Genomic DNA, 27,900 nt, shown 5'->3' with positions numbered 1-27,900 from the left:
ATGTTGCACATGCATTCAGATGCTTGGAAACTTTTTGCAGAGAAGAAAATACCAACGAAAAAAAAATCATTTAAACTTCAGAAATTAAAACGGACCCAGATGGAACCTTAAGGGTCACCAGTTAGTCTCTCCATTGTACTTTGCAACTCTGCAGGCATAAACAAAGAATTTGAGCATTTTTGAAAATGACGGGAACCTATCTAGAGCATTTACATAGCATAAGAGACCCAGATTAGTCATATCAATTTGGAATATGTCAAATCTCTTGAGGGCTCAAGGTAATCAGAGGCTGGAAACTAATAATGTTTGGCTAGCCTATGAGTTGTTACTATTCAATTCTCCAGATGGCCAAATGCAACCTCTGTTATTTATTTAAAGCTTCTTTCAAGACCTTTTCTTGTTTTGCTGGAAGCCTAGAACTTACTACTGAAATTGCCTAGTGCATGGGGTTGTGCATCTTTCTTTTCTGTAGTATCTTGCATTTGATGAATAAAACTGCATTTAATGAATGAATAGCAAATATAACCAAATTGATAGAAAGTTTAAGATTGTAGAAAGAAGCATTAAAAGTAGAAGTTTCATTGTTTTGCAAAATATTTCCTTGCATTAAGAAGCACTCTGCAATGCCTAATGAAGCACATAACTTGTTTTTATTCAAAGAAAATCCTGTACTACCATCGTAAGGATTAATTCTTATGAAATATGGTTTCATTTTTGTTTGACTGATCTCTTTTATCTAACTTCTTGTTTGTATGCTAATCTCTTTAAAATTTGAAATTCATTATTTAACATGATGTATGCACAACAGGTGAACTTTATACCTGGGGTCGAGATCAAGGCGATGGTAGATTGGGCCTTGGTAGTGGCGGAGGTCCGGGTGAAGGAGGGTCTTTTGCCACTCCTTCCAGAGTAAATGCATTACCTGTGCCTGTAGCAGCAGTTAGTTGTGGTGGATTTTTCACTATGGCATTAACCGCAGATGGTCAGCTATGGAGTTGGGGAGGTTAGGGGATTATTGAGTTTTATGAATGCATATTTTGTAGAAATTAATTTAGTTGCAGCTTTCTTTTGATGCCAATACTCGATCTACTTCACCCTGTTTTCTTTGCCTCTAATAGTAGCTGCCTAGGTTGATTCTTTATTTTGGATATATTATCTGCCTTATTGCGAATTTCTCAAGAAATTTTGTCCTGAGATCCTTCCTCTATTTGGATTTTCTGGGATTCCTTGGCTCCTACAATCCTTCTTTTCACAGCTATTTTTCGATGTCTGTTATTTTTTGTTGTTTTGAATGCAACCCTCTTTCTTTGTTGGTATTTGTGTCCCGGGCTTCTTCTGATATCATTACTTGCATCGTGGGCTCTGCAATTCTACTATAATATTAGGATTTATCTATTTAGCAGCAACAATTTGTGTGATTGTTGTATTGTTTTCTGTATCTTACCCTTAATTTGAGACTGTCTACACCAATCTTGTTTCTTATTGATCTTTTATTATGAAGTAGGTTGTATGGTTGGCCTCTTTAATGTTTATTAACCCTCTGGAAACATGAGCAGCTACTTTCTATTCAAGCTCTCTTGTAGACTTTATTTGTGACGGCTTTCTTTCTGCTTCTTAAAGCCTCTTCTTAGTACAAAAATTATTTTTTTTACTAGAAAAAAGAAGCAATAAAAAAGCCGTCCCAAATGAATCCGTAGTTGGCACTTGGCATGATTTGTTCATTCCGTTGAATATTTTATCTCTTCGTGTCTACTCTTCTGATTGATTAGTTGAGATGATGCTTCTGTTGCAGCAAATTCAAATTATGAACTGGGAAGGGGTGACAGTGCTGATGATTGGAGACCAAAGCCGATACCTAGCCTTCAAGATACTCGTATAGTTCAGATTGCTAGTGGGGGGTATCATACTCTAGCATTAACTGGTATATTTAATGAGCAGTTTTTTTTCTAACCATTCAGTTGTGTGGTATCTTTATATTTAACTACCCTTATCTCCGAAAGAAGTATATTAGCCTTAAACATACTCGTATACTTTTCTGCAGCATTCTACACTGTCATTTTAAGATGCAGTTTTGTTTTCTGATAGCTGTTCATACAATTCTTTTTTCCCGATTCATTAGTGAGTTCAAATTTTCCCTTAGTATTGGAGTTCAATATGTTCTACTGCACAGGAAGCCATAATAAGCTGTTAGAAGAAGTCTTGGCCCTGCCAAACAATAACTGTTGTTTTTAAAGTTGGTCTATCCAACCAATAATTATCCATTGATATAACCTAAAACTGTCATGTACAAGATGCCACGAGTACCTCTCCTACAAAATCATTAGTGTGCCTTGCAAATTTTGCTCAAGCTATTTCATGGACATGGATCCATCGAATTTGTTTCCAAAAACAGGGGATCATGCTAATATTGATTTCCGACATATCAAAGGCAGTCAACTGGCCTTTTTTTTGCTCAAAACCAGCAAAACCGGTATCCGTTTAATTTGTCCTTCAGCAATCAAAATTAGATTTGGTGGCATCATAAATTTGAATAAAGTAAATTAATGATATGCCTGGGAAGTAAAATCAGCAACGAAATAATAGAAATGTACAGGATTACTTGAAGCAATGGCTGATTTTGGATTATCCCTCAAGCAAAAAAGAACAAGATACAAGTGATCTACAATTAGAGATGTAGATTGGCTCTCCTAAAGAACCTAGACGTTACTAGGAGCCTCCAATAAAAAAATTACATCAGAAAATCAAAACATACGAAATGAAAATAAGCAACATAACTAGCCCTAAATAAGCTCTCCCTAATTCCCCCCAAAATGACCCTCCTTAATTAATCCCCTCTCATATTTGAATTCAAATAGAAAATCTTTCTGTACTCATTCATCCTCCTATTATAATAAATTATTGCTTTGTTAGGCCCCACAAACCAAAACCCCCTCTCCCTATTTCGGTTTCTGCTGGACTGGTCCCTATTGGGGAATGATGGAAATTGCTTCTTGATCACCTCATACAACTCCCATGTAGCTTCATAATACGGTAGGTCCTTCCAACGCTCTAGGACTTCCTTTGCTCTTATCATCCTTGATCGTAACCCCACAACCTCCATGGGTTCCATAATCATTTCCATGTCCTCAGTCAGTGTCGCAAATAGTGAGGGTGAGGGTGTGTGATCTCCGATAGCATGCCTCAATTGTGATACATGGAATACTGGGTGTATCAAAGATGATTTTGGTTAACTTTAGACAATAAGCTATTGCCCCAATGCGCTCTGTCACCTCATAAGGCCCGAAGTAATGTAGAGATAACTTCTTATTCTTCCTCTTGGCTAGTGTCTTCTGCCGGTATGGTCTCAGTTTCAAATAAACTATGTCCCCAGGTTTGAATTGCACTTCCTGTCTGTGTTCATCTAGCTTTTTGTTCATAAGTTATTGAGCTCTCAGTAGATGTCCTTTGAATTCTTCTAATATCCTATCCCTCTCTTTCAATCACTGATCTACATTGGATACTGGTGTAATGTTCTGCCCGTAGTGTATCAGATGAGGTGGGTCTCTCCCATACAAAATCTTGAAAGGTGTAGTTCGTGCGGCTGTGTGGAAAGATGTATTGTACCAACACTCTGCCCATGATAACCATTTGGCCCATAGTTTTGGTGTGTTAGATACAAAACAACTCTAGTATGTCTCTATGCTCCTGTTGACCACTTCCATTTGGTTATTTGTCTATAGGTGATATGTCGTGCTCCTTTTTAGGATCATCCCTTGCATCTTGAATAACACCCTCCAAAAGTGGTTGAGAAACTCCTTTTGGAATACTATATATTTTGGAATGGCATGTAAGCGCACTATCTCTCAGATAAAGACTATGGCAATTAATATAACAGTGTAGGGATGCTTCAGCATAATAAAATTGGCATACTTGTTAGTCGATCTACCACCACCAGTATCACAGAATACCCCTCCGACCATGGCAAACCCTTAATGAAGAACATCTTCACCTCCTCCCATACCTTCTCACGTAAAGCTAAGGGTTGTAGTAACCTCCCAGTGCCATAGTCAGATACTTATGCCTCTGGAGCACATCACACCTTGCTACCATATCTTTCACATCCCGACACTCAATATAATATAACTCAGCTGATAATCTGCTGCATGTCTTCTGTACTCCTAAGCACTGTCATGAAACTCTTGCAGTAGCTTGGGAATGTGTCATTAGGTTCGTGGTAGCACAAACCTCCTCTAGTAGAGTATCTATTCCCCCCTTAGAGCATAACCTATATGATTGTCCGGGTCCTTCAACAACTCTTCTCTGATCTTCCCCAGCCCTTCATTTTGCTCTCTCTCCTGCCTCAATGCTTCTCAATCTAAGATCATTGGTACTGACAAGACTGCCAATTGGGGTTCCTCCACACTCCTGGAAAAGGCGTCCGCTGCTTTGTTCTCTAAGCTCGGTCGGTATTGGATCTCACAATCATATCAAGCAACTTGGATAGCCATATATGATGCTCCTCAGTGACCATCTGCTATTCCAACAAAATACTTCAGACTCCTCTGATTTGTCCTGATTATGAAATGTTTCCCCAACATATAGGGTCACAACTTCTGAATGGCCAAAGGACTGGAAGGTGGAAGGGGCATTGGTGAGCCCAAAGGATATCACCAAGAACTCGTAGTGCCCTTTTTTGTTTACTTTAAATAAAACATATGTGTCCTAAAGGCCTTCTTGTGCACATCAGCTACCTTCATTCTTATTTAATGATATCCCGACTTCAAATCAATCTTGGAGAAGATCACTGCTCCAAATAACTCATCCAAGAGTTCATCAATCACTGGAACGAGAAACTTATCTAGCAATGTTTCCTTGTTTAGAGACCTGTAACCCACACAGATCCTCTAGTTGTCATCCTTCTTCTTTACCGACATAATTGGACTGGAAAAAGGACTCACAATAGGCCTAATGATCCTTGCTTCCATCATCTCCTTGATCAGCCTCTCTATATCATCTTTCTGAATTCAGGGGTAACGGTATGATCTGACACTTATAGGAGAGGTGCCCTCTTAGGTTGATGGCGTGCTTGTGCTCTTGTGGTGGTGGTAACCCGACAGATGGCTGAAATACGTCATGATATTATTGTAGAATATGCTGAACCCTCATTGGAATTTCTCTTGCCGCCTATTCCTAGACCCCTTTGTATGCTATGTAACTCCACCAATTACCCCAGGCTTGCACCATGGATCCTAAGCATGATGTTAAGTGATACCATGGTTTTGCATATGCTAGCATCCCCTCAAAGCACTACCTTCTTCCCCTCTAACTGGATCTCCATGGTCAAAGATTTTCGGTTCACTTTCATATCCCTCATGGTCTATAGCTACTTCATCCCCAAAATCACATACATACTTTCCAAGTCCAAGGGAAGGAAATCTTCCACCACCTGAATGTCCCGTAGGGTCATCTCCACCCCTTTACATATCCCCCATCTCTCTATCGTACCCGTCTGCATTATCACCCCACATCCTTCAATCCTCTCCAATTTCAACCTCAATCGGTCCACGACCTGATTCAAGATAAAGTTATGTGTAGCCCCACTGTCCATCAAAACTACCACTGGTTGCTCCCCCGATTTTCCCTCTCACTTTCATGGTATGATTTGTAGTAAATCCGATCACAGAGGTCAAGGACACTTCAGTCACATCTAAATGTAACTGCTGCATTTCTTCATGACATCCTCCAGCTTGTCCTCGCTCTTCGCTTCGCCTTCAAAGACCATCATAACTTGAAGGGCTCGATTAATTCACTTATGTCCTGGTGTAAACCTCTCATCACACTTTAAGCATAGCCCTTTTTCCCTCTTGTCTTTTACCTCCACTTCTATAAGGTGCTTGAAATTGCCTCTAGGATGAACTCCAATGCTCTTCTCCTTTAACACCTTCCTCTGAAATGATAGTTTGAGTCCTCGATGCTAGGGTCGTGGAGGTATTCCTCTAAGCCCCTCCCATGATGCTGCTCTGGTTGGCTTTTTTTCTTTAATGTTTCTCTTCCACCCTTTGTGCTAGCTCCATCATCTCCCTCAACCCCATAGGCCTCAATACCTTGAGCTTTGCTCGTATGTCTTCCTTCTATTTCTTCTTGAAATTCACTTCCAACCATTCTTCAGAAATTCCCCTTAGCCTACTCGATAGTTGCTCAAATTTCTCCCAATACTCCCTGACTGTCCACTCCTAAGTTAAGGCATAAAACTGCTCATTGAGGTCTCCTTCCTGAATGGCTTAGAAATGTTCCTATAAACACTCCTTAAATTCTCCCCATGAATATATTGGATGCCTTGCCTCCCTCCATTGAAATCAAGCTAAGGCTTTGCCCTCCAAACATAGCCCCGACGTCATGAGCTTTTCTTCTTTCATCATTCAATTGATAGTAAAGTAACGCTCCAACCAATACACCCATCCTTAAGCATTTCGCCTTAAAAAATCAGCATTTTTAACTTTCTTGATCTCACACCCATACCCCAATGGTTCCTCACTCCATTAGTTCCTCCCATGTAGTGATGGTGCAATTCTCTCCCTTCCTCACTTGGCTGATTTGGACCCCATGGCTCGGCCCAACCATAGCCTCCTATGATCCACCTCCCCCCATGTCTTGGTGTTTTCCCAAAGCGTTTGGCCTCCCCCCTTCTTGTTGTCCTTTCTTTGAAATGCCCTAATCCATCTCCCATCAGAGCCCCCCATGGTGGTCTATGACGAAAACACTCTCCACTTCATCATCGTCCTCTTGAATTTCCTTTATGTTTGGTTCGACCCTAGGAATTGTCTGTGAAGCTTTTGACTGCATTTGGATCATCTTTTTCATCATATCATCCAAGTTCTTGAAGCGGTTCTCTATAGATGAGAGCTTTCCTTCCATAGTTGAGAACTTCCCCTCCATTCCACTTTATTTCTCCTCCATTCTGGCCTTAAGTTGTTCCATCTCACCTTCCAATGCATACATCTTCTTTGTTGTCATTTACCTCGCTCTGATACCAATTTGATATGCATTTAAAGTAAAATCAGCGAAGAAATAGTAGAAATATGCTGGATTACTTGAAGCAATGGCTGGTTTTGGATTATCCTTCAAAGCAAAAAGAACAAGATACATGTGAGCTACAATTAATCAGATCTCCCAAACAGTCTATATGCGGCTAGGAGTCTCCAAGAAAAGAACTACAGTAGAAAATCAAAATATATATAATGAAGATAAGCAACATAACTAGCTCTAAATAAGCTCTCTCTAATTCCCCCAAAAAAGATCCTTTTTCCTTAATTAATTCGCTCTTCAATTTGAATTCAAAAAAAAAAAACCCCTCTCTATTCCTCCTCCCAACATAATAAATTATTACTTAGTTGGGCCCCACAAAGGGGGCCGACACCTCCCTCTCCCTGGTTCGGTGTTTGCTGAACCGGTTAGCTAGGTCTCATCTCGCACCCCCCCCCCCCCCCCCCCCCCCCCCCCCCCCCACCCTCCCCCCCCCCCCCAACCAAACATCTTATTAATCTGCCCATTACATCTACATTACAAGCCCTTTATTATAAAGGAAATTCTTGTAGACTCAATTTTCTTTTTAATTACTTCAAGAACTGCTAATGAATTCCACCGTTCAATATCCTGAGATCATTCAATATCCTAGATCATTGAAGTTTAGTCGAGAAAACTTCTCTGTCAAGGTTTTGGGCTTCGGTAATACATTATGCGTGCATGTGTCATCTCTAAAATTGTAGCTCCTTTATCCTGTCACTCGTACATAATTATCTAACACTCAAAATTTTAATATTATATACCTACCACTCTTATTATTTTAGTATTAAATATACCACTTATATTTTTTCCTACCACTCATATATTTCATTTCTATCACTCATATTTGATATGAAAATGAACTATGGGTGATATGTATGTAATATTAAAATTTTAGGTGTTAAATATGTAAATAGAGTAGTATAGGATGATATGTATGTAAATCTCCCAATTATCTAATATTCACTTGGGGTAAACTTATTGGTGATGATGATATTAACTGATGTTGACGCATTCACCAAAATATCCCCAAAAATGAATCCATTAATTAGGAAGTCCGAAGTTGTAACTGAGGCATTGTTGGTATGGTTTGGGCTGGATTTAGTTTTTGTTTCGTTGATAGCAAATTATTGACCTTAAGAATAAAATAATGTTTGATCTCTTTTACAAATTTTCCCTAACGGAGTATAATTATGCTATGTGCTTTTAGATAAAGGTGAAGTGTTTTCTTGGGGCCATGGAGGTCATGGTCAATTGGGTCATAGTTCCATTCAGATCCAGAAGGTCCCAACCGTCATTGAGGCATTGGCTCAGGAACATATTACGTATATTGCATGTGGTGGTTCATCTTCAGCTGCTGTTACCGGTAAGGATTATTCTTTAGAGTTACTCGGTGTGAGCCACTACTGTGTTAGTTGCATGATATTCAATTTGAGTTCAAAATTAACAAGCAAAAGCTATTATGGAACATTACTACTGACTTTGTTTATGCTTGAATTTATGTTTTTCTTGTATTATATTAGAAACCGACGGAAAATTATATTCATGCTTTGTAATTTGCAAAGTCTTATATGGGGTCCTGGTTGGATATCCATTGGGTACCCATGCTCTGCGCGAGCGGGCTTCGCCCACCCATGGTGACTTCTTGGATGACGTATCCACCCATACCCATCCACTTTCCACGCTTTTTGAATGCAGTCCACAACGGATTAATAGCCTTGAAGCTTGTTGCCCTTTGCTATGATTGGGAGGATTGCGGTAATATATGACATATGGTGATTAGCAATGTAAATCTGTTTAGCTCCCGATCTTGAGTATTCACCCATACTCACCCACGAGGTCATGGGTGTACTCATATATGGGTGAGTACATTGGTGGGTGTGGGTATAAGTACCCAATGCGGGGCTTCGATAATTTGCATTCGGTCACTACTCCATGTATGAATGTCTTGAAAGCATCCCCAACAAATTTAGAAAGAAGGATTTAGGTTTTTCCATTAACTCCTAATTAGCTCTTCCTACAAGTATATACTTATTGTTTGCGATGGGCCACCATAGAGCCAAAACTAGGTTCTAATATAGAATTCATAAGGATCTTTAATATCATGCCTCAAAGTAGTATTCAATATCTTAATTAATTCACGACACTACTATATTATGTTGACATATAATGAACGAATATATTTTGACCGTTTTGTATGTTATGCTTTTAGTCATAGCGATACCATGCATGCTGTATTACTACATTTGTGATTCAAATGAGAACAGGAGATTGTTTGACTTCCTTCTGTGCTATGATAATTTTATTTTGTTCTTTGTTCAATATACTGTTAATATTTCATGATTAATAAGCCGGATCTATTAGTCTCCATCTTATTGTTACACTGTTGGCAACATATCAGATAAGGGAGTGTTATACATGTGGGGAAATGCAAAAGACAGTCAGCTGGGAGTTCCTGGGCTTCCTGACGTTCAGCCATTACCTGTCCAAGTGAAATTCCTTATGGATGAAGAGCGATTGGGTTCCCATCAAGTGCTTTCAGTCTCAGTTGGTGCATCTCATGCCATTTGCTTGGTTTTGAGGCAATCCATCCCTTGAGGAATTTGAAGAGGCTCCTTTTATTTAACTGAGAGACCAGGCTTAAAGATAGTATCCGTTTTGAAAAAAAAATGAAGCCTCCTGCTCTTTGTTGTTGATATCAGAACCAGAAAATTCTCTCAGCAATATATTCTGCTAAGAAGATTAAGGTTTCGTTTGGGACGGTTTTCTTACTGTTTTTTAAAGCAGTTTTTTTATTACAAAATTTTTAATTTTTTTACGAAAAAGCTGTTTTAAGAATTAATAAGAAAGCTGTCCCAAACGACAATAGACGCGACAGGTGAAGGTATTCTGGATTAAAAAAAATCACAGTTCAGTGAGGAGTTAAAGCACAGTTAAGCTTTTTTTTTTTAATTATTATTATTTTAGAGAGATGGAGTTCTTTGGCTCCTTGGTATTGTCTTACTTAGACAAATCATTGAGGTAGACTGTTGCCTGTCGATGTAGGCAAGCTTATTTATTTACTGTGAATCTACAATCATAGAATCTTGCTTGAGCTAGGATTAATCTTGATCAGCATACATCAATGAAGCTTTGATTGACCATTTTATTGGTTTTATTTTTTATTTTCAATGTTTGATCCGTCACTTTTTTGATATTAGCTGTGGACTTTCTGTGCAGATTAAGGTTTTGTTTGGGACGGTTTTTTTCATACTTCCTAAAGTAACTTTTTATTAAAAAATTAATTTTTTTTTATTAAAAGTTGCTTTAAGAAGCATGAAGAAAACCGTCTCAAGGCTTCGTTTGGGACGGTTTTCTTACTGTTTCTTAACACAGCTTTTTAGTACAAAAATTTAGAAAGCTGTTTTAAGAAGCATAATAAAGCCGTCCCAAATGAAGCCTAATTCTTGATATTATTATGTCCTCATTGATGACCTTATTGTTTTGAATAACTTAAATATGGTAGATAAAATTATCAATGTATCATACTCTAAGCTCTTATTTTCAAAAAAATTCTTCTATTGTTTTGAGTTTACATTTATTTCAGAGATTGTTTCACTTGTAGCATTTGTTTTCTTGGCTTTGATTATTTTTTTGTTTGCACAATACACAAAGAAAAAAAAAGAAAGATATGATGATGATGATTAATGGAATCCTTTCTTAATTATAGATTTTCAGTTACTTGTCCACCACTTCTAGAGTTCTAATGCTAGTCAATATTTAGGCTTCGTTTGGGACAGCTTTTTTATTGCTTTCTAAAACGGAGTTTTAGTTAAAAAATAAAAAAAAAATGTACTAAAACTCCGTTTTAGAAAGCAATAAAAAAGCCGTCCCAAACTGAGGCATATCTTTTCTCTTAAATGTCCACTTACCCTTTTCATTTAGTTCTCTTTCATAGCTTTTCAACAAATAAAATAATTTATAAATATTATATCATTGTTCTTTATTTTTTTTATTAACTGTTGTCTTCATGATAGAACTTTCTTGTATAAAATTAGATTGATTATTTTTATCAAATTTTATATTTATTTTTATCAATGGGTTTTTATATGCTTTTGTTCCAAGAATAATAGATTGATGAAAAAGAAAAAGAAAAAGAATAGAGCAATAGTTTAGTGATTAATGCAACCAATGTTGATTTGTTTGTTGGGAGTTTTACTAATCAAGAGGTTTGGTGTGGATGAATTTGTAATTTAATTTTTTTATTAAATTTGGAGAATTGGCTTTGCAGCTCCACTGTGCTCCGCTCTCTATCTTTATGTTAAGATTATAGTCATGCATTGCTGCATCCTAAGACGCTAGAATGTACAAGTATATATAGCTACAACGCTTTAATGACAGCGCCACAATGCTCTACGGCTGTACGGAAAAATTTCCTTGGGCCAAGGCCCTCGTACCCTAAGTAGGGGAGCGTTGCGTCCCCTATAACGCCCTGACAAGCTCAACTAACAAAATTGAGGATTGAGTCAACAATATAATCTGATTGATCGACACAAGAAAATTCCACACAAACTAACATTATATGCAATATTATGAGTTAAAGTTCTTCAAACTTATTATATCAACGGATAATTTGATTATATACGCCTCATAGCAAATGTCATGGAAAAATATTACAATTATTTATTATTTAAAAAAATATACTTGAAAAGTTATCTCATATAATTTTCTCCTACTTATATTCATAAACTATATATTGAAACTCGCTACAAAATAAATTAATTTGAACTAATTCTAAATTATCAATATTGATGAGACTTGTTGAATAAAGATTAAGTATTAAAATAAATAGGCAAATAATATTAAATCTTAATTCTCTCAAGATTTGTTAAATACTTAAATCTGAATTTACGGAATTTTTCAAATTTTATTTGAATTAAATCCTGCTCCGGATTCTAGAGGAACTGGACCGGACTCGCGTTCTTAAAAGCGCGTCTGCGCGGTGAGGGTCAGCTTGTCATCGGTGCTAACGGTTTTCCCTCTTCCGCGGTCGCCTCTCTCGATCGCTTCGCGCTCCTCTTTGTCTCCGGGAGAGAGAGCTATATAGGTAAGGAGGCGAGAAAGGGGAGATAGCAGGGAAGAGACATTTATAGAAAGGGAGATACAAAGCTTTTCTTTCCGCCAGTAGTTCAGTACTTACGATGATGGACGATGTCAGCGCTTCTGCGGCGGGGTCGAGTTCGGGATCAGGAGACCGGAGGAATTCCAAGAGACCCAAATGTATGTTTTTTCGTTCGATTTCTTTTGGTTTCTTTCTTCATACAACGCTTTTCATCTGTTAGGTTTATCACCAACAATAAATTTTGAATTGATATAACGTTATTTTGTGCTCTCCGTTTCAGATTCGAGGTTTACTCAGCAGGAGCTTCCAGCCTGCAAGCCGATTCTCACCCCACTATGGGTGCGTTTCGCACAAGCCTGAAATTTCTTACAGCAAGCTACGAATTATTTCTGATTCAGCACCTCCTATCTTTTGCAGGTTATCTCATTGTTCACTTTGGTTGGCATAATCTTCATTCCTATTGGCCTAGCTTCGCTGCTTGCTTCCAACGATGTAATAATGGATTATTTTCTATGGATCTTTGACCAGATTTTTATGTTTTCCTGACAAAATTTCCCACTTTTAGGTTGTTGAAATTGTTGATCGGTATGAAACTGCCTGCGTTCCACCCAGCATGATTAATGATAAGGTTGGGTACATTCAGAATCCAGCCATCAGCAAAGCTTGTGCTCGGGTGCTCAAGGTAGGCTTTGCAAAGTGCCTTCCTAGAAATTATTGTTGATTTTAAAAGAAAATTACAATGTGCAAAATAAGAGATAATAATTATACCCTTTGATGTTTTATGGTAATGATACAATAATTTTTTTTTTTTTAGTTAATTCATTGGGCTTTAAATTATTAGGATCAGTAAGGAAAGGAACAGCAAATGCAAAATAGCACATTTATTTGCTGCACTTACCTTTGAGAAGAAGTTTTATTATTTCATTGAGTGGTGGTTTTCTTATTGGAAATGGGGTTTTGTAGATGAAACTCAGAGCCTTTCCTTACAGCAATAGTTTTCTTCCAAGGTTGTAAACCAATAATCTTCTTCCATGGGAGTTTCTTTCACTGATAGAATTACAAAGCATAATACCAGTCTTCCCTCTTGCAGGTACCCAAGGACATGGACAAGCCCATATATGTGTACTATCAGCTTGATAACTTCTATCAGAATCACAGGAGGTATGCACAAAGACCTTGTTTTTGGTATTTAAATGGAAGTAATCATTTGTTGGTCATATTTCGAGCATAGTTTATATACACAGATCTTTGGTGCTTATTAAGCACTTTTTGTGCTAGTTTGGATCGCTGTGCCATATGTATTTAAGCTGGTAGGTTAGAATCTTTAAAATTTTAGGTCCATGACATTTCATTTTTCCATACAATGATATCACTTTTAGGCTTAGTTTGATTAGGCGTTTTTGGTGCTTATTCTTTTTTAAAAACGTAAATTTATTATTTGGTTCCTCAAACCACGTTCTCAATAACACCATTTTTTTTTCATTTTTCTGTGGTTTTAAGAAATCTTTTTATATGTGCTTCTCCATTAGAAAACTCATTTCTCTGAACCGATGTTTCTTAAAACTACCATTTACAAAAGTGTCGGATAACCAAACGAAGCCTTAGAGATGTAAGTGTATGAAAAGTGAAATGAGTAGTTTGATTTTGGAAGAAATTATTCTCATCTTTAATTGCTAATAAAATTCAGGTATGTAAAGAGCCGAAATGATAAGCAGTTGAGGGATGCTAGCAAAGCTTATGAGACAAGTGGTTGTGACCCGGAAAAAACCACTGTAGATGGAACTCCTATTGTTCCTTGTGGGCTTATAGCATGGAGTTTGTTCAATGATACATACAGCTTCACCCATGGCAATGGTGAATCATTGATTGTGAACAAGAAGGATATTTCCTGGAAGAGTGACAGGGATCACAAGTTTGGATCTGATGTGTATCCCAAAAACTTCCAGAATGGAGCTCTGATAGGTGGTGGAAAGCTTGATTCTAAGAAACCTGTACGTATTTTACTGCATTACAACATGCTCTTAGTGTTTTATGTAGAATATATAGCGATTCAAAACTTTCTGTTTAGAGTCTATCGTTTTTTCTCTTAGAATAATATCATTGTTGCAAATGAGGAAGCTTTTTTAACTTATTATATTACCAATAACCATCATTGCTTTATTATGTTTTGCAATTCTGTCCTTCAATAACAACTATAGTTCGTTTTTCCTTACTGCTGATTGCTTTCAATTCGGCATGGGATTTCAGTTTATGGATAGTTAGGCGTTCTATTTAGATTATTTGGTAAGAAATGTGATTTTTAATTGATATTGTATGTAGAGTGTCAAAGTGAACTAGTTCTGTTCTAGACTTCTAGTTTAACATCAAATTGACCCTGAGCCATTAATGTGTCATGGCATGTAGTTGTATTGGATTTAGTCCAAAATCTTATAAGCGAAAAATATATTGGTTTTGAAGCACCTATTAGTTTGCCCTCTCCCATAAACTTAAGTTTTTGGGTTGAAAGGTTCAACTTTGCTCCCTATTTGGTCCACAATCTCTATCAAGTATCAGAATTGATGGTTCTTGTATATTAAGTGATTCATGTGGTTTGTGATTGTGATAGGAAACACTTGAAGATCTCAAGTAATTCCTATCAATCTTTAGAAAACAACGAAAATCCTCCAAAAAAAATCTGCACAAAATCATGAAAACCGTAGATAATTTGTATTATTTGATGAAAGGGAAATAAAAAAATTGCAAGATACAATTGATCCTCTATTCGAGAGGATGATCGACCTCTCCCAAATCTCTAGAGGCCGCTAGAGCCCAAAAGAAAACCTAAATCTAAGAAATCTAAAATTTCAACCAAATTCCAGATGTCCTAACCCTAAGAAAACAAACTATTTAATGCATACAATTCAAAAGGAAATCTCTAAACAATCCCTACATTCAAATTGCCCTCCCAAATCCCTCAAAAAACTTTCCTAAATCTCTCCGCTTGGGCTTTTGGATTGCCCGATCTCCGCAGAAGACAGAGATACTGCCTCTGTTTTGCAAGTCAGTCCTGTATGGACCAAATGGACTGGTCCAGTGGACCGGTCTAACATATTATTACTAATCTTGATTATTTGCTGGCTCTATGGAATTACCAATTTAATCAATTTCTTGAAGTGATCTCAAATTGCTAAGCTTCTTTCTATGCGCTAAACTATAATGAAATTCATAGATACCTTACTGTAACTCTAGATTTGAATTCGTAGTATTATTTTAACTGTCATTCCTATTCTTGACAGTTGAGCAAGCAAGAGGATCTCATTGTGTGGATGCGTACTGCAGCCCTTCCAACCTTTAGAAAGTTGTATGGAAGAATAGAGATGGATCTCAAGGAGAACGACATCATTACTGTGAACTTAGAAAACAACTACAACACATACAGTTTTGGTGGTAAGAAAAAACTTGTGCTTTCAACCACATCCTGGCTTGGAGGAAAAAATGATTTCCTTGGCATTGCATATCTCTCTGTTGGTGGATTGTGCTTCTTTCTTGCAACAGCCTTCACTGTTCTATATTTGGTAACGCCTAGGTAAGTCCTGCAACCATTTTCTATGTCTTGTATACTGAAGAAAATTTCTGTTATCTTTATTTCCTCCTAATTTTACAGGAAACTTGGAGATCCTTCATTCTTATCATGGAACAGAAATTCGGGAATTCAGTAGATTTATATGCTGGTGGCCAGCCCTGTTTGTTCGTTCTTGTGTATATCATTTCTATATTTTTAAAATTATATGATTCTGTATATTTGAAGACAATTTGATATTGTGAATGTGTAATTAGCTGAGAATTCTTGTAAGTTTATCATTCTTTCTGCAGAAAAATGTATGAATTTTATTTTTGATAATATTCTGCTAGCTTTTGATGCAGTTTTGGTGTTCCAAATAGTAACTGAGCTTGCAAATGTTTAACCAAATCTCCCTAAACTCTGACTGAAGACTTAGGCTTCGTTTGGGATGACTTTCTTTCTGCTTCTTAAAATAATTTTTTAGGATAAAAGTTAAATTTTTTACGTTAAAAAGTTGCTTTAAGAATAATTTTTGTGCTAAAATATTGCTTTAATAAGCAATAAGAAAATTATCTAAAATGAAGCTTTAAGATTTAGTTTGAAACAATTCTCTTATTGCTTTTTAAAATAGTTTTCTAACAAAAATATTTTATAATAGGAAACAACTTTTATTGTTTAAATTTTTCTCTTATTTTGACTTTTCAAAAGTTATTTTAAACTTGATTATAAAATTATCATCATTAACCTTATCCTATTTTTATTTAGCATTATGAGTTCTTATTTTTCATGTCAAACTAATTTTTTATAAATATTTTTGAATTTTTATTCACGTGATTTTGATTCTACTTTTTTTTTTTAATTCATGACACCAATTTTATCAATTAATTTATTGTATATATTTAAACATTCTAAATTTATTTTTTAATTAATTTATCTTTAATAGTTACACTTTTAATATTTTATAATTACTTTTTAATTTTATTATACATATAATTTAAAATCTATTTTTATCTTCCTAATCCTATGAGATTATTTTTTAGCTCCAATGAATATTTTCTATCATTCATTATTCATATTCAAATTATTTTATGTATTATTAATCATTTTATTTTCAATAAATATCATTTTATTTTTTTCTTGAAATATTAATTATTTTTTAGTTTATCCCTTCTTATCTTATTATAATCATTCTTGAAACTTTTTACCTAATTTAAACTTAGTTGTTTTATATTCCTATTTCCCCCTTCTTAATTACTTGTCTATTACCTTGCTTTGCTAACCATCCTTTTTTATATCATTTTAACTTTCTCATAATTATTATAAATCTGAAGAATATTCACTTTTTATCAATTCTGAAAATAATTTTTTCTTAATAATTTATATTGAAAATGTTAATTATTATTCTAATTTATAAAAGAAGGAAAAGTGATTCTCCTTGTATAAAATAAATGTCATCAACAAAACTAGAATTATAGGGAGTTTTATACAAAATTCTCTCTAAGGAATGCGTTAGGAACCTTTCATAGTACTCTCAGCAAGTAATTGGTGAGGTATGCTCCTTCTGGGTATGATGGATCGATTGGATGATCACAAGCTGCTCCTGCATGGCGTAGCACTGTTATCTTTCTGCCCGCCATTGTTGCAGCTCCCTGATTACAAGTTATTCAAGAAAATAACTGAGTCTTTGATAGACTTTACAGAACATGAAAAATAAAAAATAAAAAATAATCTGACTAAGAAAATGAGCTATATTTGTGATACAATCAGTAAGTCGGTAACATATAAGCTTTACTGAATAACAAATGTTGGTAAGCTTGGATGGGGCAATCCAATACTGAGCTCAGAGAGTTCCAGTACCAATTAACACATTACTTGCAGCTTGAAAAGCCTAAAAGTTACTATTGGATCATTGAACTTCTTTATGTTGATCATGTTTCTTACAGGAAACAATTAGCAGGCAATATTCTGATGGCAAGTACTTGAATATTTTAAGTAAAATCCAACACTATTGGTAAAAATAGCAAAAACAGTCCACAACTTCAATGAAAAACAGCAAAAACCCGTAATTTTATTGAAAAATCTAAGAGAAAACACTTGAAATTCACTAGTAGAAAAAGAAAAACAGCAAGATATAATTGATCCTCTATTCGAGAGGAGGATCAATCTCTCCCAAATCTCTAGACGGATCTAGAGCCCAAAACCTAAACCTAAGAGATCCAAAATTCAGCCAAATTCAAGATGCCATAACCTTAGGAAAACAAACTATTTAATGCATACAAATCAAAAGGAAATCCCTAAATAGTCCATACATTCAAATTTCCCTCCCAAAACCCTAAAAATCCTTCCTAAAATGTTCCTTTGACTCTTGCAGTCCGAAAGACAGCCGAAGGGGTGGAAATCTTCAGCCTCTGTTGCACTGGGACGGTCCCGTGCGGACTGGTCTAACATATTCCCACTAAAAACAGGCACTTTCAAGGTCCCATTAGTCAGTGGTAGGTGCAAATTCAAAATGATCTTTAAACTTTTTATATGCACCAATTTTAATATTTAACTTTTCTAAGTATTCAATTTAGTTCATTAACACATTAAAGCTGAATCAATTTGAACATGCCATTAACTTCACCATGTCTTTGGATGGGAATTAGTGAAGGTAAGCTTTTCCTGAGGATATCTTAGGCTTTTGGGGTCACACTCAATAGTTTGTGGTATGGAAGGATGAGATTAAGGATAGTTTGTGGTATGGAAGGATGAGATTAAGGTTTCGTTTGAGACTGTTTTTTTATTTTTTTCTAAAGCAACTTTCTAGTACAAAAAGTTCTAATTCAAGATATTTTTTGCACTAAAAAATAGCTTTAATAAATAATAAGAAAGCTGTCCCAAACGAAAGCCTAATAGTAAAAAGTTCACAATGCTCTTATGATGTAGTGGATCGTCGGAAGATTCGACCTGCAAGAAGGATTTTTGGCTCCCAATCCAGGGAAGAAGAGAAACAAGCTTCAAAAGCTTTAAAATGAGCTAATATTTCATTCAATGTCCTCCCTATTACAAAAACCTCCTATTTATAAAGCAAAAAGAGAATTCTAGAAGCTCATTCTAACAAACTTAGATAAGGTGTCCTAGGGAACACCATAAGCATAAGATGCACCGCATCATTCTCCCCTAGCAAAAAAAAAGGCTTGACTCCGTCGAGACACATTATTGACAAAGAAGTTGCAGAAGGCAGATTCCCGGATCGAAGACTTTGAATGCGGTCTTTAAAATTACCACATGAAGAGGTTTTCCCCAATCCAAGTGAGGAGGTTCAACTTTGGAGTCCTTGAAATGAACTAGCATTTTAGTTTGCCAATTGGTTGATGAATATGAGTTCTCGGCACATAACCAATCCCTTCCCCAAATTCCACAAGATAGAGAGGCGAGCACATTCTCCCATTTAGTTTTGTCCCATTCCTCTTCTTCAAAGTTGCTGAATGCACAAACCCATTTTTTAAGATTAAATTCCTTTATCATTTCATCTTCATAGACCTGTTGCAATAAAGTTGTGTTTCCCATACCACCATTCGGTCCATGCCTCCTTATAGATAGAGTAAAAATGTTTATGTACAATTCAGCTACAGAATGCTCAATTGATGGCTTTCTTAACCACTGCATAACAAGCTCCTTATCCCTGCCCTTGAGATCAGTAAAATGGAGGAGAGAAGAAATACCGCCAGGCCTCATGTCGAGCTCCTTGATTCCTTGCTCCTCAATAGTGGTAGTGGGGCCATAAAATGTAAGTTTCCCATTTTCCTTGCTTCTGTAAGCAGGGTCTGACAGTTCAAATTTGAGATCCCAGCCCTTATTGACATTTCGTCGAACATCTTGTGAGCATTGAAGTGAATAAGCTTTGTTATTAATGATATCTAAGCATTTGACACAACAGGCACCAATGCCATCTACTGTCAACGAAACAAAATCTAACGCCCCACTTAGCCGCTGAACAACAACTCCAAGAAAAGCACGTCCAATTCCATGAGCAAGTCCTAAAAACCCATGTTGTCTAGCATTCTCAACAGGCTTTGTCAACACCACTGTCACACCAAAAGCTACACCCTGTGCAAAAGCTTCAGTTCCTTGAAGAAATCCATAACCAAAACCAGTATTCCTCCTCGACCAAACCTGTTTGGAGCGCAACTGCAAAAACTGTCGATCTGTTGAAAGCTCTGCAAATCCTTTACTGAGAGAGGCCAAAGTTGATCTTGTCATGCTCAATACGTCCACATAGAATATTATATGTAAAGGGTTCTGAATAAGGTCTTTTTTGACACGATTCACAATAGAAGAAAGAATGGAGCTTTTCCTCATGAACCGACTTCGATGCATGACTTTCCTCCTTAAATGAAGAAATCCTTCATTCAGCAACCTTTTAGTATCATCTGGACCACTGGTGAACAGGAGCCAGCCCTTCGTGTCAAGATGCTGAGTGATGCTTCCAGTAAAAGTGTTTTTCCTAAGTTGTATCTCCACCGGTCCCGTGAATGTGTTCTTTGGAAGGTCCATCGATTGAAGGCTTTGCAGCTGATCAAGCTCCGATGGAAGCTCTCTGGTAAGATCGTTCACCTGCAGCAAGATTGTGTCGAGGTTCTCAAGCTTACCAATCTCAGATGAGATCTCGCCGGTGCGGCCACAGTAGGCCTTGTCTAGCCGTATTATCTTCCTACGGTTCTCGATCTCCAGAGGGATCCAATCCTTGTAGTTGATAAAGTACCCTATGAGCTGAGCAGAAGTTGCCTCGACGGAGTCGAAAATAGTAGCGGAAGTTACTTCATGGGTTTCTAGATCGCAATCGCCATGTCCGTGGTCGCCATGTCCGTCCTGCTCGACGGCCTCGGGTGGAGCACGTTGGAGGTGGATCAACGAGTCCGGCATCGGATCGAAAGGGATCGTGTCCCGGGATTGTTGATGTGCACTACTCTGCAGGATTCCGTCAGCGATTGTAGGATGTGTCTGGACCGGGGTTTGCGGAGCGAAGCCGTCATCGTTGGACGATGTCGGGTCGGGATGTGGAAGATGAGTCGGATGATGGAAGGCATCGGTCACAGGCGCATAGAGAGTCATGGGCGGGCTTGGTCTGGTAGCTTGGAGCACGGGAAGGTCCGCCGGTCGGTCGAGAGATAAAGCAGAGGCAGAACCGGAATCGGATCGTGTGAGATCAGGTTTGACGCCAAGAGCGAGGTTGCGAGGGCATAGTGGGAGTGGGGGTGGGAGCTCTGTCTGTGCGGGCGGCAATGGCGGAGTGGCAGCGGTGGGATCGGGTTGAATGTCGGAATCGGACTGGTGGCGAGAGTGAAGATGGATGCGAGGGTTCTGAAGGCGATTGCCAGTGTGGTCGGGATGAGTTAGGAGACGGAGGATGTTGGAACGGAGGGGGGTCACGCCACCGGAGCGGGAGTTCGAGCGGCGGATACTCCAGCGGCGGATCATACCATCGGAGAGGAAGTAAAAGCGGAGGGTAATCATTAACGATGGTGGGAGAATGGAGGGACTGATGGCGTCTGCGAGGAGCGGAGGAGGAAAGCGAAGAAGAAGAATACCTCGGTATGGTTGCCGAAGACATTCTCATCTTCCTTATTGCCCGAAGGTTTTCTCTAATCAGATCAAGGTTTTTGTCTACCCGATCGAGTGATTCCTTCGATTGGGCTTGATAGAAGGCAATCCGGCTGCGAGCCTCGTCGACAGCCCACCTTCCTTGGCATCGATCGTCGTCGACCGCCAATCTCATTCTGCAGCTTCGATCGTCGTCGACAGCCGACCTTCTTCCGCAGTCCATCGATCTTCATAAGCTCCAGGCTCTGATACCAACTGATGTAGTGGATCGTCGGAAGATTCGACCTGCAAGAAGGATTTTTGGCTCCCAATCCAGGGAAGAAGAGAAACAAGCTTCAAAAGCTTTAAAATGAGCTAATATTTCATTCAATGTCCTCCCTATTACAAAAACCTCCTATTTATAAAGCAAAAAGAGAATTCTAGAAGCTCATTCTAACAAACTTAGATAAGGTGTCCTAGGGAACACCATAAGCATAAGATGCACCGCATCATCTTATGAAATATTCTTTCCAATTTGTGTCCAATGAAATAACAAAGTTGATAGTAGGATTAAATTGATTTATATTTGATAAGTTGAGATACTAAATAAAATGCTTGATAAGTTTTGGGATTAAAATGAACTTACTTTTCATTAGATTTCATGCTTCTCTTTGCATGCACATTACTATGCAATACCATCGTTTGCAGTGTGGGCTTTTTTTAGGCCGGTTCTTGCTGAACCAGTCGAACAGGCCCCATGGCATTGGGCAGACTCATGTATACAGGAGGCGGACCAAGCATGTCCCCCCCCCCTAGGAGTTGCTGCCCAAGGGTCAAGTGGACCCCACTAGGAAATCCGTTAAGGAAGGAAGAGGTGGCTAGGGTTGGAGGGAAATTTTGAATTAGGTATTTGAAATTTGTTTTTTAGGTATTTGAATTTATGTATTAAATAGAAAGAGATGTTTAGGGTTAGGGTTATGATAATTTGCGGCTGATTTGGTGTCTTTGGTTCTTGGCATCTTGGGCCTTAGCTTCGTTTAGGGATTAGGAGAGATCGATCCTCCTCTCGAATTGAGGATCAATTGTATTTTGTTATTTTCTTCCGTTAGTTTAAATTCGGCAATAAAAACTACTGTTTGTTTGTTTTTCCATTGAATTTGTGGATTTTTCTTGTTGTTTTTGCCTCTACTGCTAGGGCTTACTTGAGATCTTCAAGTATTTCCTAATAGCTTTGCACATTGCTTTATGGTTGAAGATATTCAGTGGAGATAGTTCATGTGTTAGAGGATATAATGAATCTATGACATAGTTGGTGACAATATAGTTGGTGCTGTGAAAATGGGAAAAAGAAACAAAAAATTCCCGAAAGCTTGTGATATATACTGAATGTATGACAATCCATTCACTAAATTTAGGCCCGTTTCTCTTTTCTACCTTAACTCAAAGTAGGAATTATGAAATTTACAGAGCACAAAGAAAAGAAATTTTTATGCACCTCATTTTGATCTAGGGTCAATGCTTTGTGTTCAACCATAAAGTCTTAAGTTTGAGGTCTAACGTATACAGATGTGTGTTTTCAGTTTGAGATTAAATTCACTCAGACAAACTATTCAGAAGTGTTTCCTGGAATACAAACCTCATCTTCTTAAGATATAATCAGTCAAAAAAACTCCTGAAAATATGACTTACCTGAAGGGTTCGTAGAAATAAACCACTTTGAGTCATAGCTCCAGAACAAGAACATGTCATGAGAAGACCACCTCTTTTAGTGATTTGCATTGCTAGCGAATTCAGACTCCTATACATGCCAGATGCACTTTGCAGAACCTGAAAATTGATAGAAACGAAGAGAACATAAACAGTTCAATACATTAAGGAAAGAATGCCGAGTAACAGGAGAAAAACGCTAAGGTTGGATCCAATTGATCAAGACATTTGTGCCACTAAAATACATCAAAAGCATACCATTACTTACTTAGGATCAATTAGATAAAGCAAAAAGAGAGTTAAGAGTGCAACAGTTAATTATAAAAAACAAATATACTTCAGTAAAATTATATTTTGCAGATTAAATGCCACCTATTCAGCAAAAATGGTAAAAATTTGCCATAAAACAACTCTGATTTCTCTAACTGGGAATAATCCATTAACTGATTTGAAACTGAAACTCTCGCAAACATGAGGATTAAGCTAATGCTTTTACATTTGTTTTTAAGAGAAAAAAAAAGAACATATGAATATATCAAATTTGGATCAATAAAGAGATAAATCTAAATAGTGTAGAAGTAGATAAAGACCTTTAGTTACCACATTGCTCAGAATTAACTTACAAGTTACATCTAAGAGAAATACCTTTCGTCGAGGTGCTAGTTTTGGAGGATCCAAAATAACTAAATCCCACATTTCATTTTGGGATACAGCCTTTTTCATAAATTCTACAGCATCTTCTTTCAAAAACGAGACTCTGCCTGGATCAAAATTATTTAATTGAGCATTTTCTTTTGCAAGTTCCAAGGCAGGCAAGGAAGAATCAATGCCTGCACAAACAGGGATGGAATATAAATTTTAGTATAACCAAAAAAAGTTATTAAACAATTCAGGATAACCATAGCAGGATTAAGATATTCTAATGCAATTAATATGATGCATTATAAATAAAAATATCACAAGTTACCAAACAATTCAGCACCTATCTTTAAATAAAAATAGGCAATAGTGATCTTTAAGCCCAATTGATTATGAAATGATTATAAATATTCAAAAAGTTCAGTAAGAATTTGAAAATGATAAAATAAGCAAGCAACTAATTTATTTTCAGAAAATCATATTTCTTCAATATAGCCTTCTGATTAAAACTAATAGCACTAAACTAACTAATAATAAATTACATAGAAGAAATAACATAAAAATGAATTTACAAAAATAAATAATTAACAAAATTAAGCCTTATGTCAGTACAAAGAGATTCCAAGGAATCAGATAGTCACATCTGTACCATAGTCAAAGGAATCACATATCTAATTTGTGCTAACAAGATTGAAACTTAATAGAGAAATTTTATTCGAGCCCAAAATCTGCATTACAAGCCTCAAATGTAAAATTTATAATCATTTGAATTCTATCTTAAAGTTGAAACTTTGAAACATCAAAATCACAGCTCAAACTTTGAATTCCTATCGTGTGAAAAGAAGAATCCAGCATGTCTAGTATATTTCAAGGAATTTTTTTCTAATTAGGTAACATAAAAAACATAATCTAGAATATTTTTTAATCAACTTACAGGAAATGCTAGCTCCATGAAAGCTAGCTACTACAAATAGATGATGCAAGAATGAGCGCTAGCATAAAATTGTTTATAAGCTTGAAGTATTTTACCAATGACATCATCAGCACCCCCTGCTGCTGCATTTAGAGCAAAACCACCACTGTAGCAACAAACATCAAGTACCCTCAGACCCTTTGAGATGGAATGTATGAGGCAGCGGTTCTCACGTTGATCTGCATAAAACCCAGTTTTCTGGCCCTCCAGTGAAACTGTGTAGAATATGCCATTTTCAATTACCTGTAAAGTGGTAGAAGTTAGATGTAAATGATATAGTGACTAAGCAAGAAAACTATGAACAAATTCATACCAAAGGACAAGTGCAGAGTGATGCTTTTATGGAAACTAGTTTCAGCTACTATGAAACATAGTGATGATTCATGAAAGGATGATCAGGTATTCAATTTAACAAGGCAAGAATAATTCCTTCAATTTGCGATACAGAAAGAGAAATATATGTATGGGGTTTGTGCATGCACAAAGAAATGTAGAAAACACACCAATATAATAATAAATAAATTAGAGTGGAAGTATTTTGAACAAAGGAATAGACCAAGGGGAACATTAGCTAAAAAATACTTGATTAGAGCATCTCCAACCGAAAATCCCATTTTCAATCTAAAATGCAGTGAAACTAAAAAATGCCGTGATTCATCTCCAATCGAACTCCATTTTGCGGGCTTCTGTGAAGGTAACCTTCTTTCTCATCTTTGGTGCGTTTCTTCGGCAAATCCGGTTGAGACAGAAAAATCGCGTTGGTGAACAATGCAATGCCAATATTGACATCGCACTGTTCATCCGCAAGCAAATAGTGGAAGATTTGACATTCCGCTGGAGCGACCGAACGATGCCATACGCATGTTTGGCATTCGGTTGGATATGCTCTTATATGGAGTCAATGCCTCTTATAGCACTCAGAAAAAAAAAGAACAGAGAATAAATGATTAATAATTCCATCACCAAAATGTTGGGTTAAGGCTAAAGATAATGATGATGATGATATATGAATAATGTTAAGCTCTATGTTACATTTACCAAATATATGCATGCTGATAGATGTGGTAATTGCAACTTGACAAAGTTACACATATACTGATAATGATAATTGATTCATGAAGGTCTTCTAAATATCTAATTCTCACCTTAACTTTTTCCAAATGAGAACATGCCTTGAAGTTCTTGAGATTTGACACATTCAATCCTTCTTCTTTTAATATGTCAATAGATGGCCTCCAATTAATATGAGATATTGCATTAATCCTACCAATGGATGATTCTACGGCAGGTCTGTATTTCTCAACCCAAGCAGCAGATGAAGCTACAACAGCAATATCACCAAAAACATCAACAATTAAGCCAGACAATCTGCATTCCAGCAATGCAACCATTGTTAAATTCAAGATGATGATGGCCATATTAAGATCCTCAAGGTTCCAGTGTTTACAGCTTATTAATGGTCAGTCAAGGACAGCTCTTGGACCAAAATTCAGCCTCCCTAACCACCAATAGAGGTTGCAGCCACAGTAACGCTAGGATGTTTTCGGACTCCCTAGAGAGGCAAAGGATCCAAACTCGAGAAAGTAGAAGAATGAGCCGATTACTAGTATGCCAATAGTTTAAACATAGTAAACGGTCGGAAAATGTGATAGTTATGGGGGCAGAAGATTGGATGAGCTAGTCCCTGCAAATTAGAACAAGATAAACGATGGATGAAGATGATTTTTTTTAATTTGGTGGAGGAATTAGACCTGTCCCCTTCGCTATTGACAAGACGATAAGCATTTGTATCAGCTGATGGAAGCCCTAAACTCCTCCTTAATTTAAGGGCATCATCTAACCTTCTTTCAAGCAGTTTTTCCACATCTAATGCACAAGATGCATCCCTGAGAGAAAGAAAACATAAAGAAATGAATATCATTACAGCAAGCACAACCCTGAACGATTAATGAAGCTCATATATGATAGCATTTGTTGCACGTAAGGAAAAAAATATTATTCCAAAGCTCCATCAGAATAAGGTAAAGCCTTTAGGACAAGAAATTCTCAATGTTCAACATGTTATCTATTAAGCCAAGCAGAAGGAGTAGAAGGCACGCATTTAATCAGCACAGTCCAACCAAATTGCCAGGGATGGTTAAGTCACTTAGGAAAGTAAAGTTATTTCTGATCAACAATTCACTCATTGGCGTTAGCGTTCAACTCAAGCTTTGTTTACCTTATTGCCTCGTCTTCTAGCTGCATAAGGCGAACGCAGAACATGGATGTCGAATTGTATAGACCCCATCCAATCGGTTTCTCAGATCCATCAGAGACCAACACAACATCTCCAGTTATTGGTGGTGGTCGGCCAATTATTCTGTCAACAGCGCCGCTGTAAACCATGGGACTTCCATCTTTGAAAAGCTGGGTCTTCCCCTTCTTCAATATTACTTTTGCCAAACCTAAGGTAAAAAAGAAGAAAATCGTTAGCAGCAATGGATCCAGGCTCCCTTCACTGGAAAATATACTTTTGAAGATTATAAGAGTTCCAAAATCACATTTTTCCTAAATCTTCCAGCATTCAGAGTGGAAAGCCGAAAGCTTTCGAGTGAGCGGCTCATGTCTTCCCCTAGTCCTCACAGGCAAATAATCAAACAAAATGCAGGCTGAGCTTGTATGCTCGTTGCCTTCTCAGTTTTCACTGTCAATGTGCTTTCTTGAAACAAATTAATATAAACAGTTCATACATTTACAAGCTGGTAACCGACTTAAATTGATCGCCACAGTAAGTAAGCTGAGTGTGGACAACACAAAGTGATATGAGAAAATAAAACCTTTGTGGTTAGCAGCGAGTTCTTGCAAGGTAGAGAAGGCGACGGTGGATGAGGGCAGAGCGGATAGGGAGGAGAAGGACTTAACAATTCGAGCAGAAAACTGGATTTGGAGCATCGTACATATTGAAGGATGACGATACCGCAAGCAGTCTTCCTCCGTATTTAGGGTTTTTGGGAAGATATTAAGGGATTTGGGCCTTGGGCTTGGGATCCGCGTCGTATATGTGACCCGATTCTACGCCCACGGCCCATCTCCGTACTATTACCACTAACCCATTACTATCATCATTATTTTCATTCCTTACATATGATTTAGAGTTTATTTAGGATAATATTTTGCTGTTTTATTTTATGATAATATTTATAATTTTATATGACTATCACTTTTAAAAAAAATATTTTTTACAATTAGAATAACTAAGGCTTCCTTTGAGCAGCTTTTTTAGGCTTCATTTGGGAAGGCTTTCTCACTGCTTCTTAAAATATTTTTTTACTATAAAAATTTAATTTTTAAACTAAA

At 37.1% G+C, this 27,900-nt stretch overlaps 3 protein-coding genes across 5 annotated transcripts; 2 read left to right on the top strand and 1 right to left on the bottom strand.

Moving 5' to 3' along the window:
• Positions 1–808: 808 nt before the first annotated feature.
• LOC114579631 (RCC1 domain-containing protein RUG3, mitochondrial) lies at positions 809–10,205 on the top strand (the record flags this gene model as incomplete). Of its 2 annotated transcripts, XM_028694873.1 has the most annotated exon segments (4): positions 809–1,003; positions 1,793–1,921; positions 8,252–8,407; positions 9,443–10,203. In XM_028694873.1, coding segments are annotated over 4 exon segments (677 nt in total), but the record flags the coding sequence as incomplete, so codon positions are not given.
• A 1,806-nt stretch (positions 10,206–12,011) lies between these two features.
• LOC110115332 (ALA-interacting subunit 3) lies at positions 12,012–16,022 on the top strand. Its single transcript, XM_020848542.2, has 8 exons — positions 12,012–12,300; positions 12,423–12,481; positions 12,560–12,634; positions 12,708–12,824; positions 13,233–13,303; positions 13,830–14,133; positions 15,418–15,707; positions 15,786–16,022. Exons 1-8 carry the CDS (start codon positions 12,222–12,224, stop codon positions 15,838–15,840), a joined length of 1,050 nt encoding a protein of 349 aa, XP_020704201.1. The 5' UTR covers positions 12,012–12,221; the 3' UTR covers positions 15,841–16,022.
• A 1,068-nt stretch (positions 16,023–17,090) lies between these two features.
• Positions 17,091–27,537, bottom strand: LOC110115333 (ribosomal RNA large subunit methyltransferase I). Of its 2 annotated transcripts, none has more exons than XM_020848543.2 (8): positions 27,381–27,537; positions 26,783–27,008; positions 26,316–26,450; positions 25,710–25,932; positions 24,621–24,807; positions 23,598–23,782; positions 22,935–23,072; positions 17,091–17,332 (listed from the first exon to the last, which is right to left on the bottom strand). In XM_020848543.2, the coding sequence occupies exons 1-8, from the start codon at positions 27,493–27,495 to the stop codon at positions 17,204–17,206; spliced, it is 1,338 nt and encodes a 445-aa protein (XP_020704202.1). In that variant the 5' UTR covers positions 27,496–27,537; the 3' UTR covers positions 17,091–17,203. The 2 variants fall into 2 exon arrangements, with proteins under 2 accessions (XP_020704202.1, XP_028550705.1); XM_028694872.1 differs by lacking the exon at positions 27,381–27,537 and adding an exon at positions 27,105–27,366.
• Positions 27,538–27,900: the final 363 nt, after the last annotated feature.

The sequence above is a fragment of the Dendrobium catenatum genome, unplaced genomic scaffold, assembly GCF_001605985.2.
Source record: "Dendrobium catenatum unplaced genomic scaffold, ASM160598v2 fragScaff_scaffold_586, whole genome shotgun sequence".
Classification (NCBI taxonomy): domain Eukaryota; kingdom Viridiplantae; phylum Streptophyta; class Magnoliopsida; order Asparagales; family Orchidaceae; genus Dendrobium; species Dendrobium catenatum.
This window is presented reverse-complemented; position numbering and strand designations above follow the sequence as displayed.